We start from the raw sequence: 14,396 nt of genomic DNA, 5'->3' as shown, positions 1-14,396 counted from the left end.
GGGAAGGGAAGGGAAGGGAAGGGAAGGGAAGGGAAGGGAAGGGAAGGGAAGGGAAGGGAAGGGAAGGGAAGGGAAGGGAAGGGAAGGGAAGGGAAGGGAAGGGAAGGGAAGGGAAGGGAAATGGGAAAAGGGGGAAATGGGAAAAGGGGGAAATGGGAAAAGGGGGAAATGGGGAAAGGAAGGGAAAGGGAAAGGGAAAGGGAAAGGGAAAGGGAAAGGGAAAGGGAAAGGGAAAGGGAAAGGGAAAGGGAAAGGGAAAGGGAAAGGGAAAGGGAAAGAAAGATTTCAGAATTCCTGCTGCCTCTTTCCTACAGTTGGGCACAAGAATGGCAATTATTTTTATTTTATTTTTTTATTTTATTTTATTTTATTTTATTTTATTTTATTTTATTTTATTTTATTTTATTTTATTTTATTTTATTTTATTTTATTTTATTTTATTATTTATTTTATTCTATTTATTTTAATTTTGGTCAGCTTGCCAGCTGAGCATTGTGGTATTTAATATGGCTATCAGAGATCACAGTCAAACACACACCTCTTTACACACCTGACCAACAAATTGGTAGTGTACACCACTCCCTCAACTTTCTTTTATCTGCAATAAAATTACAAAAATCATCAGCTTAAATGCTTTCTCTTCTGCGCAGTAAACGTATGAAATAACATCATTTTGGTACTCAGCAATCCCTGTATGATGTCTTCAACTCTAATGTTTCCTCCATTAGTAGTGACTTCACTTCACTCTCTATTCCTCACATTATATATGGTACTAAATCAGTCTTCAGTCATAAGAGCTATATATAAGGAACTATGGATTGCCCTTAAACTGTTTATTAAGAAAGGTGAAATATTGTGATTAATGACTATTCCTACACAATCTTTACACCTTTTTAAAAATTGAAGAAGGAGTTACCTCTGAAAGCATGGGTTACGTTTGTTTAATGTAGGAGTGGCTGTGAATCATAAAAATGTAGGAATATTAAGAGAAAAAAACTCTTGAATTCTGTTCTGAAAACCATTGGATGTATGCTTACACTACAGGATAAAAGAAGCACTAGATTCACACAGCTGGCAAATATCTTCCTGTGGGATAGCTAGACTATTCTTAGCCAATATAATCATGTGTAGTGGTGGCAGAATGTACTCTTGAGTTCTGTGCAATTATGTTACAGAATTTCAGCATTGCATTTATTTGTAAAAATATCCTGTAGCTATATAACATGTGAAGTTGTTATGCCCTAACTATTATTGCTTTTCTGTCTATCTCTGAGTAACTACCAACAAAGAAAACAAGGATAACATTCTGCAGCCAAGGAGAGTTCTTTCTCATGTATTTCATGAATGTCATAGGAAATCTTAGCCAAAATTTAAGGCAGAAAGAAAAAAAAATATGTCCTAGCATTTTTATTGTATCGCCTAAAATAGTTTCAGGACTGATTTGAAACGACATCTAGTAGTAATAATAACAATAATAACAACATCATCATCAACAATAATAATAATAATAATAAAACACTTTCTGGAACAATTATATCAAAAAATTTATCTAAGTGGTGATTTATCACCAGTTTTAGGGTCTTCCACCTGTCAGTGATATAATGAGGATAGTGCACCGGGAAAAGACCTCTGTAATGAAAACTATAACCTCCTCTGTGTCCTGGGATTTCAGATCCTTATGACAACTCAGTCATTCCCAATCAAAAATTAAACTTTTCTCACTTTTTTTTTTTTTTTTCTCCTTATTGAAAATGAAGCTAGTTCACTAGCTTCACAGTGGGATGAACAGGTGTTCGGTGTCCAGAGAGTAATCCAAGAACAGAGTCCTAAATAAGAGTACTCCAGTACTATTGTAGTACATTGTGAGAGTAGTATTACTCTCACAATGCTAAACTGTTGTGACCTTTTATTCACTTAATAGCATCTTTAATTATATGAGAAATTGTAACAATGATGGAATTTTGATTTATAAAAACACCTTTAAGCTAAAGAGAAAGAAGTAGAGATGTCAAAATAATCATAAAAAGAGATTTGCTTAAAGTTTTCCAAATGCTAAACTTCTTTCTTTAAAAGCAAGTTGTGATCCCAAAACTTTTGTATCTGATTGGTCTTGTAATGTGTCAGGGGCCTGTTAACATTTCTGTGTGGCTGGATCTAGAGATAGTACTTTAATAGATACTGACATTATTCATTGAGCATTAGTACTTGATCCTTCCTACTATGCAAATGAAAAATGTTGACAAATCAGAATCATGCCAATTTTACTCACTTTCTATTCACAATTTTTTAAAATTGTATACAAGGAACATGGGAAAGCAGAATCAGACTCATGACTTCTGTTAACTAACAGTAATGAAGCACTAGAGCAACTTTGAACTGTTTGAGTGTAGAAGCATTCATTTTTTCACAAGCCAGCAAAAGTTAATCCAAGATACTTTATGCAAATTTACATAACTGACAGCAGATATGATTACCACGTGCAGAACATTTTACTTCATACTTTAATCTAGTTAAGAAACTCCATTGTGACTATAATGCCATTTGTAATTATTTCCATTTATTTCCACTCAGTGGAAATTCGATTCCATGTTTGTATTCTGTTGCAAATTTTCATTGAGATCTGTGCTGCAAATACATCATTGGCGTACTTACCTATTTAAGATAGGCAGGAATATCTGTGTCCCCCACAGTACCAGGTCAGTATAGACAAATCCTGAAACTTCTCAATGCCCAGGTAGAACAAAAATTCTAAACTAGACTTCAGTTTTGACTGACATAAAAAAACTTAATAACATAAGTTTAATTCATCTATGCTAATGTACCAGACAAAGCTTAAATTTTGCTCTGAATGTTGAAATATTGAAATGTTGAATTTTGAATTTTAAAAGTTGCATCCATTTAAAGGCAGCAACAGCTTTAGCTTAGCCAATGGATCTTTAAAACTAAAACAATAAATTACAAAACAGTAGATATCATGCAATTCCCTGAATAAATAAATAAATTTAGTCTATTAAAAGGTTTGTTGATTAACTATTGTAAACTGAAGAAATGGATTTTACAGTGAGCTCATTTATCTGGGTAGTGCAGGCAAATTAGTGTTTTTCTGAAAAACAATGTTTATTATGTTTATTGGGAATCAATAAATTATAAATCCTAACCAAAGAAAACAGTGCAATTCAAAACGCAATTTTAATAACCTATAAAAAGGTTTTACTAGCATGTTGGCCAGATTTATGTATACCAGAGAATATAAAATTCCTTTAAAAAACACCTCATTTTCCAGGACCTTAACTATTTAATAGTGTACATTCATCCAACAAAACATTTATGTCCCGTGCATGTATGAGACAAACACTTAGATTTCTCAACACTCTCTTGAATTCCCTGGTGCAGAATACAAACTTTAAAGATGAACAGCAATACCCTAATTTTACCGCCTGGAAGACAGAGAAGAAAAATTATACTTCTAGTGTCAGCAGCAAGCTAGAATACTGGCTGTAGGGAAGTGAAATTGAAATTTACTGTTGATTAAGCCAAAACAAAATCTCATCCAAGGAATTTAAAATACTTATTACTGATGAATGAGTAAGTAAAATGTACATAAAGTCTGAGTAATAACACTTCTACTATAATAAATACATTATAAATAAATAAATAAAATTCTCCAAGTTCTTTTTTTAATAGCATATTTAATTTGCAGTGTAGTTGTAATATTTCATCTTCTCTGGTGACACTCTTTATTCTCTTTTGATCAGTGAATGTAAAGACCTTGTTTATGCACATCTATTGGGAGCTGAACAGGATTGATTGTTCCTGTTCTTAGAAACCTTGATTATCTAAATGGAAAAGGATTAATTTCTATTCAACACTATTCTCTCTCTCTAGCAGGATTAAATAGACATATTTGAAAATGGGGAGGTTAGGTTTGTATTTTAAAGTGCTTAACGCAAGAGAGAAAACTTGCATACCAAATACTGTATTTATCAGTATTGCATTATCATTTAAAAAAAAAAAAAATGTAACTGATAACAGATCCACTTTTTGTTTTGGTTACAGTGTGCTGAAATCTGTAAGTGGATTACCAAACTGAAGTGCTAGGCTCAAGGGTAATATCCCACAGGAAACTCACTGCTTTGTTTCTTGAACCCTTTTAATACTAGCCTACACATTCAGAAAAAAACAGTTAAAGTCAGTACTGCTTTGACCAGGGGGGGGAAAAAAAAAAAACAAAAAAAAAAACTGGAAGCCTGCAATGAGGGACCCTGCTTAAATCTTTCACAAGATGGACATTTCCTCTACACGTGAATGATTGAATTATTTGGGGGCTAAGCTAAGTGGGCTATAACAGCAAAAATAATTTCAGTTACCTTATGTAACTATGTAATTCAGAAGAGTAGAATTTTTTTTATTTTTTTTTTTTTTTGAAGTTAGGCCAATAATTTGTGTGTGGTTTAGTTTCTGCTTTGATAAGTAGCATTTTTACAGATAAAAAGCTATCTGGAAAGCTATAGAAAGACAGAACTGGATTCCCATTCCATCACCAAAATTATTGGCTAAAATCAAGTTTCAGAAGTCTTCAATGGTGAAGGCAGGAACAATCTAGCTTTAACATTTTTTAAATTAGGTATCTACTACAAGAGTCAGGTCCACCACTTCATTGTAACAATGAAATAATAGAAGTGCAGGGAAAATAAAGTTGAAAGACAGAGAGGGATCAGGCAAGGAGAACTCTTATTTTTAATCTTCTCGTCTTTCAAAAGGTAGGAGCTAAATTTCTCTTTCAACTCATTCTTTCCCAGCTGTGAAACACAATAAAATATTGAATGAAGTCTATTTTTATTCTGGAGGATGGGAAAGAGATACAGACTCTTTCTACTTGCACTGTATCAAATCAATACACCAATAACCAAAATCAGTTGCTTTCTGAAGAATGTTCTATCATTTGTGTGTAATGATTTTCTAAGGACTTAATGATTACAGTTCAGCTCCTATCATCAAGGAATCTTTGAACCTTCCATCAGAGTTGTAAAGTGACTAATACTGAACAGGCATGTATGGAAAAATACTTGAAAAGGGGTTTTTTCTCCTGTTACTCATAGAATTGGAAAAGAAATCAAATAGGATGAGTGGTCAGGTAATTAGAGAGCCTTTGGAAAGTACATGGGCAGCTGAACAGAATGTACGTGGGCATAAGTGGATCTTTTCATTCCTTCTTCCCTTTTCCACTTTTGAACAGTCTCCTTTTGAACAAAAGGTCATTTTTCTTCATTTATTCTTCCCTACTTCCCTTTATTTTGTTGCCACACCATTCCTAAATTATTATTATTATTATTATCATTATTATTTATTTTTTCCCTGAAAAGACAACCAGAGAGGAGCTGCTAGAAAAAAAAATACCCGTTTTGAGACAAGGGTACCCTCACTTTGGAACATAATGATAAATATACATTACCCTCCATGAGTGTAAGGTGTAATTTTATCCCCTGATAAGGATGTAATTTTATCCTCTGAAGAGATCCTATAGCTGATTGAAATGCTGAGAACCCTGTTACAACGGAAGTATTACTGTTGCAATGAACATTAGTACCTGAAGTCTGGTATGTAACACATGGCTGCTGTAACATCTGTCTGGCTCCACAAGTTCCACTCCCTACTTTCCACTTCTCCTAAAATGACCTTTTGTCAAAGTAATTTAATTCTTTTCTGACATGTCATTTTCCCCTAAGTTACTCCATTTCTATGTGAAGAATAATTGAAAAGAAAAATACAGCACCAGATACACCCTAAATTGGCATATATTTCTGTTTTGCATAAAACAGAAATTAAAATAAGAAGAAAGAGAGAGAGAGAGATTCTTACCTGGCTGAATAACTTCTATTACCTTTTCCCAAGTTCCATCTGGGTAAGTTGCAATGGAGCAAAAATAAAGACCAACATCTTCCAAAGTGCTCTTGATGAAAGATAAGGACTTGTCTTCCCTGGAAGCATTTTCAAAATATATTCTTCCTTTGTATTTGTCTTCAATATGTATGCCATAGTTTGCATGCAAGACAGCTATATTTTCTTTATAAGTTACATTATGTTTCATCCAGGATGTCTGGATTATCACAGCTTTTTTTGGATATATGCATTCCAGTTTCATCTTCTCAGAAAGCTTTACAATTGAATCCACAAACCTTCCTTCTGCATGGGCTAAAACATGCACAGTTCAGTTTCACTATTAACATTGTGGAAAATTGGTATTATAGTAAAACTCAGAAATTACTTTGACAATGCCAAAAGCAAAACTCTGAAAAAAATGCTCACTAAAAATAAAGTCTAACCCTAGATAGTATAATTTTGTGAACATTATTGAACGGTTAACATTTGCACAAACCACACAGTAATACATTTGTTAATTATGATCCTGTCTGTCATGATGTTGAAAGAAAAAAGGAAAAGGAAAAGGAAAAGGAAAAAGAAAAGGAAAAGGAAAAGGAAAAGGACAGAAGGATAGAAGGATAGAAGGATAAAACTATAAAAGATAAGAATAGGGGAAGGATCTTACTTCCACAGAGCTGAAGAACAGCAATAAGGAAAGCTGTGTGGTCCATCTCAAAGAACACTGGAATCAATGACTTTGGCACACAAGGTTTTATGCAGTCTCTGCACACCACATTCTCACAGGAAGTTTTTATTTCTGAAACATGAAAAACATCATGAGCTTTTTGCTTTCACATTCTAACACCAACTTTGAGATATTGATGCAATTGCATAAGAGACTGAACTCATATCAAAATCCACTTCAAAGAAAATTTCTCATTACTAATGAATCTCCAGAAATACACATGAATACTGTAATAAATGATGAAGCAGGGATCTTTAGGCTTCAAAAGAACAAGCAAAACACTTCTATGTTATTTACTCAAAATCAACATAATTTCTCCATGTTTTGACACTGCAGTTCAACATCTACCTATTATTTGAGGAGCAAGAAATCTGGGAGAAGATAAGACAGTTCCTATAAATTAGAGTTTATAATTCTGTGATTAGTTACAAAAAGTAATGTCTTAAGATCTGAGAATTTACTTATCATAAAACATCACAAGTTAGTATTTAGGAATCATGATTGTGCAGCTTGAAATCTTTTGTTAAAGGTGTAAGAATCCTCAGTATTTGTGACTTACATTGAAAAGTATCAAAACAAACTACACTCTCACATTTGATTTTTCTCCAGACAACTGCAAGCATTTTTGCACTTCAGCAGGCCACAGTTTTGCAGAGCTGCTTAAAATTGGAACAATATAATGATTGAAGTTTGAATCAACAATCTAAAATTCTCAAATGAATAAACAAATGTAGTTTGAACTAAAGCTGACAACAAAAATAAATAGTAATAAGTAATAGCCTGCATGAGATTGAGTAGAAATTAGCATTAGATCTGTTTAAAACTCCTATCACAATGCAACAACCTGTCTGTAAACCAAAACATGTATATTTATCGGTATGTGTGAAAGTAGATGTGTTTTAGGATAATACAACAATTTGTTTTGCATTGTTCCAGTTCTTTGCTAGATCTCTAATTATCCATTGTTGTGGTTGTATTTTTTCTACTCTACCTTATTTTTCTAATATAGCAGAATATATTGATTTAACAATGAAGTGATAGAATAAATGTACTCTATGACAATTTTTAATTCAAAAACATGTACTACCTGAATTAAAGCTTATCTTTACTCTTAGGAAAAAATAAAAGGTAATATATTTATATAAGTATGTTAATAATAATGTGTCTTTGTTAAGCAATGAAAAAAAATTATAAAGGTTACTTTCCACAATTTCTTAAGCTCATATAATTTTTGTGATCTCATTATCTAGAAAAAGTTTTACTAAGGATTCAAGAACTTTATTTATTTTCTTCTTCTGGAAAGCCTGCCCTTGGAAGGGAACAGATCTGAGATTCAGTGTGAAAGTGTTTTTTCTTTTTTATCCTCATGATTTTTCATTTTTATAAGCGATTCCTTAATTTTCCTGTCCAATTGTCCTGGACAATTTTCCTGTCCTAGAAATCATATTTACAGCTGTAGGTAAAAACAGTTTTTCTAGGTAATATATTCCTTCTCAATACAGGAAAGTTCTAGTTTGTTATCTTATGAAGAAGTTCTGTTCTTCAAATTAATTGGATGCCTTACCCACTAATCAAAGTTCTTTAGAAAAATAGGAAAATATTATATACAAAACCTTTTTTTTTTTAGAAACCTGGGCCCAGCCTTCCAAGTTTAACAACTTTAACAACATTTAACAACAACAACAAATCTTATGTCCTTGCTTTCATAATGTTTTCATTTACATAGTGCTTTCTTTTTAATTACTGTAATATTCAATTTCCTCAAGCACTGGAACATTACAACAGCACAAGCTGTGAGGACCAATAATGTTTTATAACTCAATGAGCTTCTTTTTAAAAAAAACTTCACATTTTCTAATAGCAATCCTTAAGTACAAGTTAACTGAACAATTAACATTTTAATATTTTCCTGGACAAGCCATAAACTGGATTCACAAAATACTCCATGGTGTCAGTAGTCCATCTTATCCTGAGTCTGAAATATAAATATATTAAAAAAAAAAAAAAAAAAAAAAAATTGAAGACTTAGTCTTGTTTTATTTGGATTGCAAATTTATCTCTTCAAACTGATAAAAATATTAATGGACATTTAGCTTGTCTCAGGAAATAGGTGCATTGCTGAAAACAAGGACAGGAAATTGGAAGTTTCAGAAACCAAACTGCATATTTTGCATAGGAGAAGAAAGGATTCTGTGAGCTGAAGAGGTCTGGTTCCTGGATGCTGCGGGGCATTGTGGCCTTTAAACCATCAACACAGGATGTGTTTCTTACATTTAAATCTCTAATAACGTCAGTGACTAGCTGTTCTCAAACTGTAGTTGCAAATGAAGGGGCAAAAGACAAAGTTTTCTACCTTGAAGTTTGTTTGTTGGTTTTCTTGTCACATTACATATGCATATACGAGTTTACAGATGATTGATATTTTTGCAAATTGTACAGTGGAAAGAAAACAAACATAAGTTTATGTTAACATAATTTTTTTTTCAATTATTATTACAAATGAAACTTCTTACACATCCATTCTTTAATTAAAGGTAAGATAAAGTACTCAGAATATCTCCAAAATAAAGACAAATTCTCTTAAGTGAAAATTATTCTTAAATTATCTGTATATATACAAATTACTTCTTTATTCATCTGGATTTCATACTCATTTATCTGCACATGGCATTAAAAGAAAAACAAAAGTTAAGAAATTAATGTTCATCTTTACATAATGTCCAACTTCACATAATGATCAATGATATAAAATGTTGTCTAAAGACATTTATTTGTTTTACAATAGACACAGCTACTACAAAGTCAGTCAGAGATTCTTGGTCAGTTAGTTGGTCCTAAAAACAGGGTCCTTTGTCACACCCACTAAGAGCAGCAGCCTGTAAACAGAGCATTACTGGGTCTCCCCCTAAAGACTGAATTTCATGCTCCCTCTAAACACCTGGGCATCATGCCTGCATTCACAAATTAGAAAGCTGTAGGCACTGTATGTACCACTTACCTACTGGCATAATTTGGGAGCAGGCACACAATTTGTGTCATTTTTTCACATAACATTTAACATATAAAAAGAGAAATAAACATTGCTTCCACACTGCCCTTCTGGGCTGTGAACATAACAGAGCAGGTTGCGTAAGGGAAGGTCCATTTTCAGCCTTCCATCCTACCTACCTGACTTGTAACCTATGATTCTCCCTGTTCTCCCCAGCACCAAAAGGCTGGGAAATCCACATTTCTCTGATCATCTGTGGAGATTTGAGAAGAGACTTACAGGAGCAGCAGCAGTACATCTCATGGTCACCCCATCACCTGAGTGGTTCCTTAGGCTCTTCCTCATTGGTTCTCTGCCATTCCCTCTCTTCTTTCCCAATAATCCCACTTTCTCTCTGTCCTGTGAATCCCAATGCAAAGGAAGAAGAAATTCAGAGAGGCAATCAAGCCATTTTTCACTAATTGTTGGCTAAATGCTAATTACTGTTTGACAGCAAAAACAGCATAGTGGAATTTTCCAGCTGAATGTGTAACTAGGGTGTGGTTTAAAAGAAAAACTAGAAAGAGAAGAGAAAGAAGCAATTGTGCAGTAAACACAGTGGAGATCTACGGCTTGGATTTTAATCTTGACTTGAACACACATCTTCTGTGACCCTGAGTGAGTCATTTCATTTCTTGGTGCATTAATTTCCCCAAATCCAATACATAGATAATATATAATGAAGGCTGCTGTTTCAAAGCATGTCACAATAATTTCTGTAATGAGGTTCTCTAATGGAAATTGCTATAAAAGTGTGAAGAATAAGACATACATATAGAGCCAGCACAATGTTAATACCCTTTTTATTCATTAGTATTTAAGATATAACAGATAGGCCTGCAGCAATAGTGCAGAAAAAGAGGCAAATATACTAGTGCTACCATCAGAATAAGGGCCTTGACCGTGGCAGTGAATTGAAGCAGGAGATAAGCAAAAAGGAGATCACTCCAGGTACTATTTATTTACCTATAAACATGGCCAATGGGAAAATGGACAGGGTCTGTTCAGGTCTGTTCAGTTTCAGTGATTCTTCAGTGAAAATAATGAAGAAAATACGCTGGGAAGAGTGATTTGCATATTTTGAGCTTGGTCTGATCATCTCTTAAGATTAGCTCTTCCTTTTAGGCACCAGGTTAACCAACCCAGAATGGTAGTTCAGTGACAAATGGTATAACTCCCTCTTTCTCCAAAGATAAGGCTCTCTTCTCTACCGCCATCAAGGAAATTAGATTTTCTTTCAATTTTTTTAAACAGGAAGGCTGAGTGCTACAGTTGGATAAAGGCAAATAATTCAATCTGCTTTTTCCTATTCTGCATCTAATCTAATTGAATTAATAAAGACCACCAAATTGAATTAATCTACAAGCATGCCTGATGCAGTAACATAATGGATAAGATTCTTAACTATGTACTCATTCACCTCAGAGTAGAAGTTAACACCCAGTATTTCTCCAAAGAAACTGAAAAAAAAAAAGAAAAAAAAAAAAGAAAAAAAAGTTGTGAATTAAATGCAATCACATTTTAGGGATAGATAACTAAATATGATCCAGACAGGGGCAAAATATATATATATATATATATATATATATATATATATATATATATATATATATATATATATATTGAATATAAAGGCCTTCTTCAATGTAGAAAAGTAAAGAAAATATAATTTATAAATTACACTTAAGTTCTTGATTTATTTTTTTTAAACACACTGATCACCAGGAGGCTATGCAATATAAGTTATAATTCTATGATGAAATGTTTCAGCCTGAAAAACTGCAAGAGGGAGGTCTTTAGATTATGTTCTTACATTTCTGGAACTGGAAAATTATTTGCAGTTTTGGAACCAGACCACTAACTGGATATTTATTCTAACACAACACTGAGCACCTAAACAGGTCAGGAAGCTGAAGACTGTTGGTGATAAAACCACAGCTGCAGTATGAAGGCTAGATATCACTAAATGTTGAGATCCAGGAAGGGTAGTTTCACATTTATTTTCAGGGAGATTAATCACAAGTAATCTATGGCATCTGAACATAGAAAAGCTATGCAGAAAGACAGAATAAGCTCATGGTAAAATGTACTAATAGTAATAGTATAAAGGTCTGGTTAAGGAACTGGGAGAAACACCATTGCAGAACAAATTTTGAACTAGACACTGTAAAGCAATACAGCTGCTGACTCTAAAGTGAGAGGTGTGTTAGTAAGAGATAAGAAGGTTTGTGGCATTTCTTAAGTTCACTGTGTAAGCAGTGTTCCTTTGATGTGTTTGTGGCTAGACTGTCTGCCTGTTATGACTTACCAAACTTCAGAGAAGTTTGTGTGTCTGTTTGTGTGAAGGGAAAATTCTTAAAACAGATGCTCAAAGCACTCTTCTGTCCATTTGAATAAAACAAAAGTGAAAAAATATGACAAAAAAGTGACCTTAAAACAATTATTAAGACAATTAAAAAAAAAAAAAAAAAGTGTTCTACTTAAAAAACACAGAGAACCTCAACAAATAATCCCAAGAAAATTACCAAAAATTTCATAGAATCATAGAATATCCCAAGTTGGAAGGGACCCATAAGGATCATCAAGTCCAACTCCTGGCACCGCACAGGTCTGTCCAAAAATTTAGACCATGTGACTAAGTGCACAGTCCAATCACTTTTTAAATTCAGAAAGGCTTGGTGCAGTGACTACGTCCCTGGGGAGCCTGTTCCAGTGTGCAACCACCCTCTCAGTGAAGAACCTCTTCCTCATGTCATTTCATTTTAGGATTTAAAATTTTCTTTATATTTTAATTATATAACTGCTTAATGATAGAGGTTATCACCAAGCCATTTTCATCCACCTAAACATTTTCTAGTATGTGGTCAAATCTGTAAATATTTGCCATTGGTTCAATAAGGTATTTGAAAACATCTACAAAAATATATTTTAAATTCCTCGTTTTGTTTTAAAATAGAAGAAAGAAGATACTATTGGATTTCTATTCACTGTTTTTTGTTTTTTGTTTGTTTGTTTTGTTTTGTTTTTGTTTTTTTTTTTTTTTTATATATATATATATAATTGGTCTATGTTATGACCTTGCATTTTTATCTTTATTAACATGAAAGACAGTATTTGAAAGGCATGAAAGAAACTAACTCACAAAGGAAAGTATTAAATTATATTTGAGTATCTATGAATTTAATGTACCAACACTTTTTAGTTGGCTATGTGTGTGGGCTTTTAAATTCCTGTCCTCCTGTTGAAGTCTCTTAGCTTATTAATTTCCAGAAAGTCATAATATTTACAGAAATCTGAAAGTTTCATTTTAATGAAGGAAAAATGGAAGCAGAAGAACTTCAAGGTCCTCAAGCAAATCCATTATTGGGAAGGGGCCTTTCCCTTTCAGAACACAGCCATTCTCTCTTATGTACCTGTTATCTTTCCTGAACTATTCTTTTCCTGATTCAACTCTACTTTTTATGTCAATCATGCTGATAAGAGAAAAAAAAAAAAAAAAAAAAAAAAAAAAAACTTTAAAACTGTTAAAAGCCAGTTCAAGGAAATGAATGTTGCTGCTTTTCCCTTTTGCTGGCAAAGGCTTACTGAACTGTTTCCTAAACAATATCCTCAAATATAGCCAGGATGTGAAACCTTCCTGCAGAGGCAGTTCAGTTAAGGTTGAGGTTACCCTGAATTATATGGCGTTGTCAGTTCAGACATGGACAAGACAAGGAAGATCTGGAACTGATAGATGGCAAAGAAGCTTATAGCTTTAAAAATGGCTTTCAAAATCCAGGGAGAAAGCTAAAGAGAGAAAAGACCGCATCTTTTATTTATACAGCATCTTCACATTTTTTTGTTGATGCATTCAGGACCTGATACAGCCTACCTTTCTAGAATAAATAAATAAATAAATAAATAAGTAAATCTCAAGTATCTTATTTTCTTAAGCCCTTTTTGTGCCCCTTTTCTGAGAAAAAAAAATGATAAAGAGCAAAGTAGCAGAATTTATTTTTTGATATTGCTCATCTCTTTCCAACTAAATCAAATCAATCGCCCAATACTATCTAAAAGCTTCGCCCCCTACACAAACACAACTAAAGGGTCTCCCTCCCCACCAAACTCCAGTATCTCAAGTTAGCAGTGGTGATGTGTAAAAACAGAAAATCAGGTAACTCTTTGCTTTGTTAGCTATGTCTAGTTTGAAGACTTTTGCATATTTCTTTTTCTGATTAAAAATAAAAAAGGAGGGAGCAGGGTGTCACTGGGCAACAGAGATGGAAGTTGCTGTTGGCCTATGGCTGAGAAAGGACAGGTTCGGCTAGACATTGAGGTGGGGCAGGAAGCCATGTGCCTGCAGCAAGAGCCCAGAAGCAGATGAGAAAAGACCCTGAAGCAGGAGGCAGACAACACCTGATGCCACCAAGGCAGTGGCCTTGTGAAGCCTTTCACCCAGGTGGCATGGAGAGGTTTTGCAGCAGAACTGGAGAGAGACCAGCTCCCAGGAGGACACAGGGTTTGGGGGAAATTTTATTTTCAGACTCTTTTATTTAATGAGTCACACCCAGCAGGTTTGACATCTTAGAGTTACCTTGTTCTGGTTCATTACCTGTGTTCTGATGAAAAGAAACCAAGGGCACCTAGGCACTTGGTACAGTGGTTTCATGGAAGGCAGTGGTAGTGCCTAACACAAGGTCTTGTTAACTTAGTGAGTGATCCACTAATTGTTACAGCGATTTCCAGAGAGCTAACTTGGCACAAATCCATGGTAGCTTTTCT

The 14,396-nt window shown here is 33.8% G+C and overlaps 1 protein-coding gene across 3 annotated transcripts in view; it reads right to left on the bottom strand.

The window, feature by feature from the left end:
- Positions 1-10,109, bottom strand: part of CD226 (CD226 molecule) — a 31,147-nt gene extending 21,038 nt beyond the window's left edge. Inside the window, exons 1-3 of one of the 3 annotated variants that reach the window (XM_068671388.1) lie at positions 9,876-10,109; positions 6,548-6,679; positions 5,860-6,192 (exon numbers count right to left, since the gene is read on the bottom strand). In XM_068671388.1, coding sequence (XP_068527489.1) covers positions 5,860-6,192; positions 6,548-6,593 — 379 coding nt within the window. In that variant the 5' untranslated portion in view covers positions 6,594-6,679; positions 9,876-10,109. The remainder of the gene's footprint in view (positions 1-5,859; positions 6,193-6,547; positions 6,680-9,875) is intronic. The other 2 variants (XM_068671387.1, XM_068671386.1) reach the window with 2 other exon arrangements.
- Positions 10,110-14,396: the final 4,287 nt, after the last annotated feature.

Source organism: Anas acuta, chromosome 2 (genome assembly GCF_963932015.1).
Source record: "Anas acuta chromosome 2, bAnaAcu1.1, whole genome shotgun sequence".
Lineage (NCBI taxonomy): Eukaryota > Metazoa > Chordata > Aves > Anseriformes > Anatidae > Anas > Anas acuta.
This window is presented reverse-complemented; position numbering and strand designations above follow the sequence as displayed.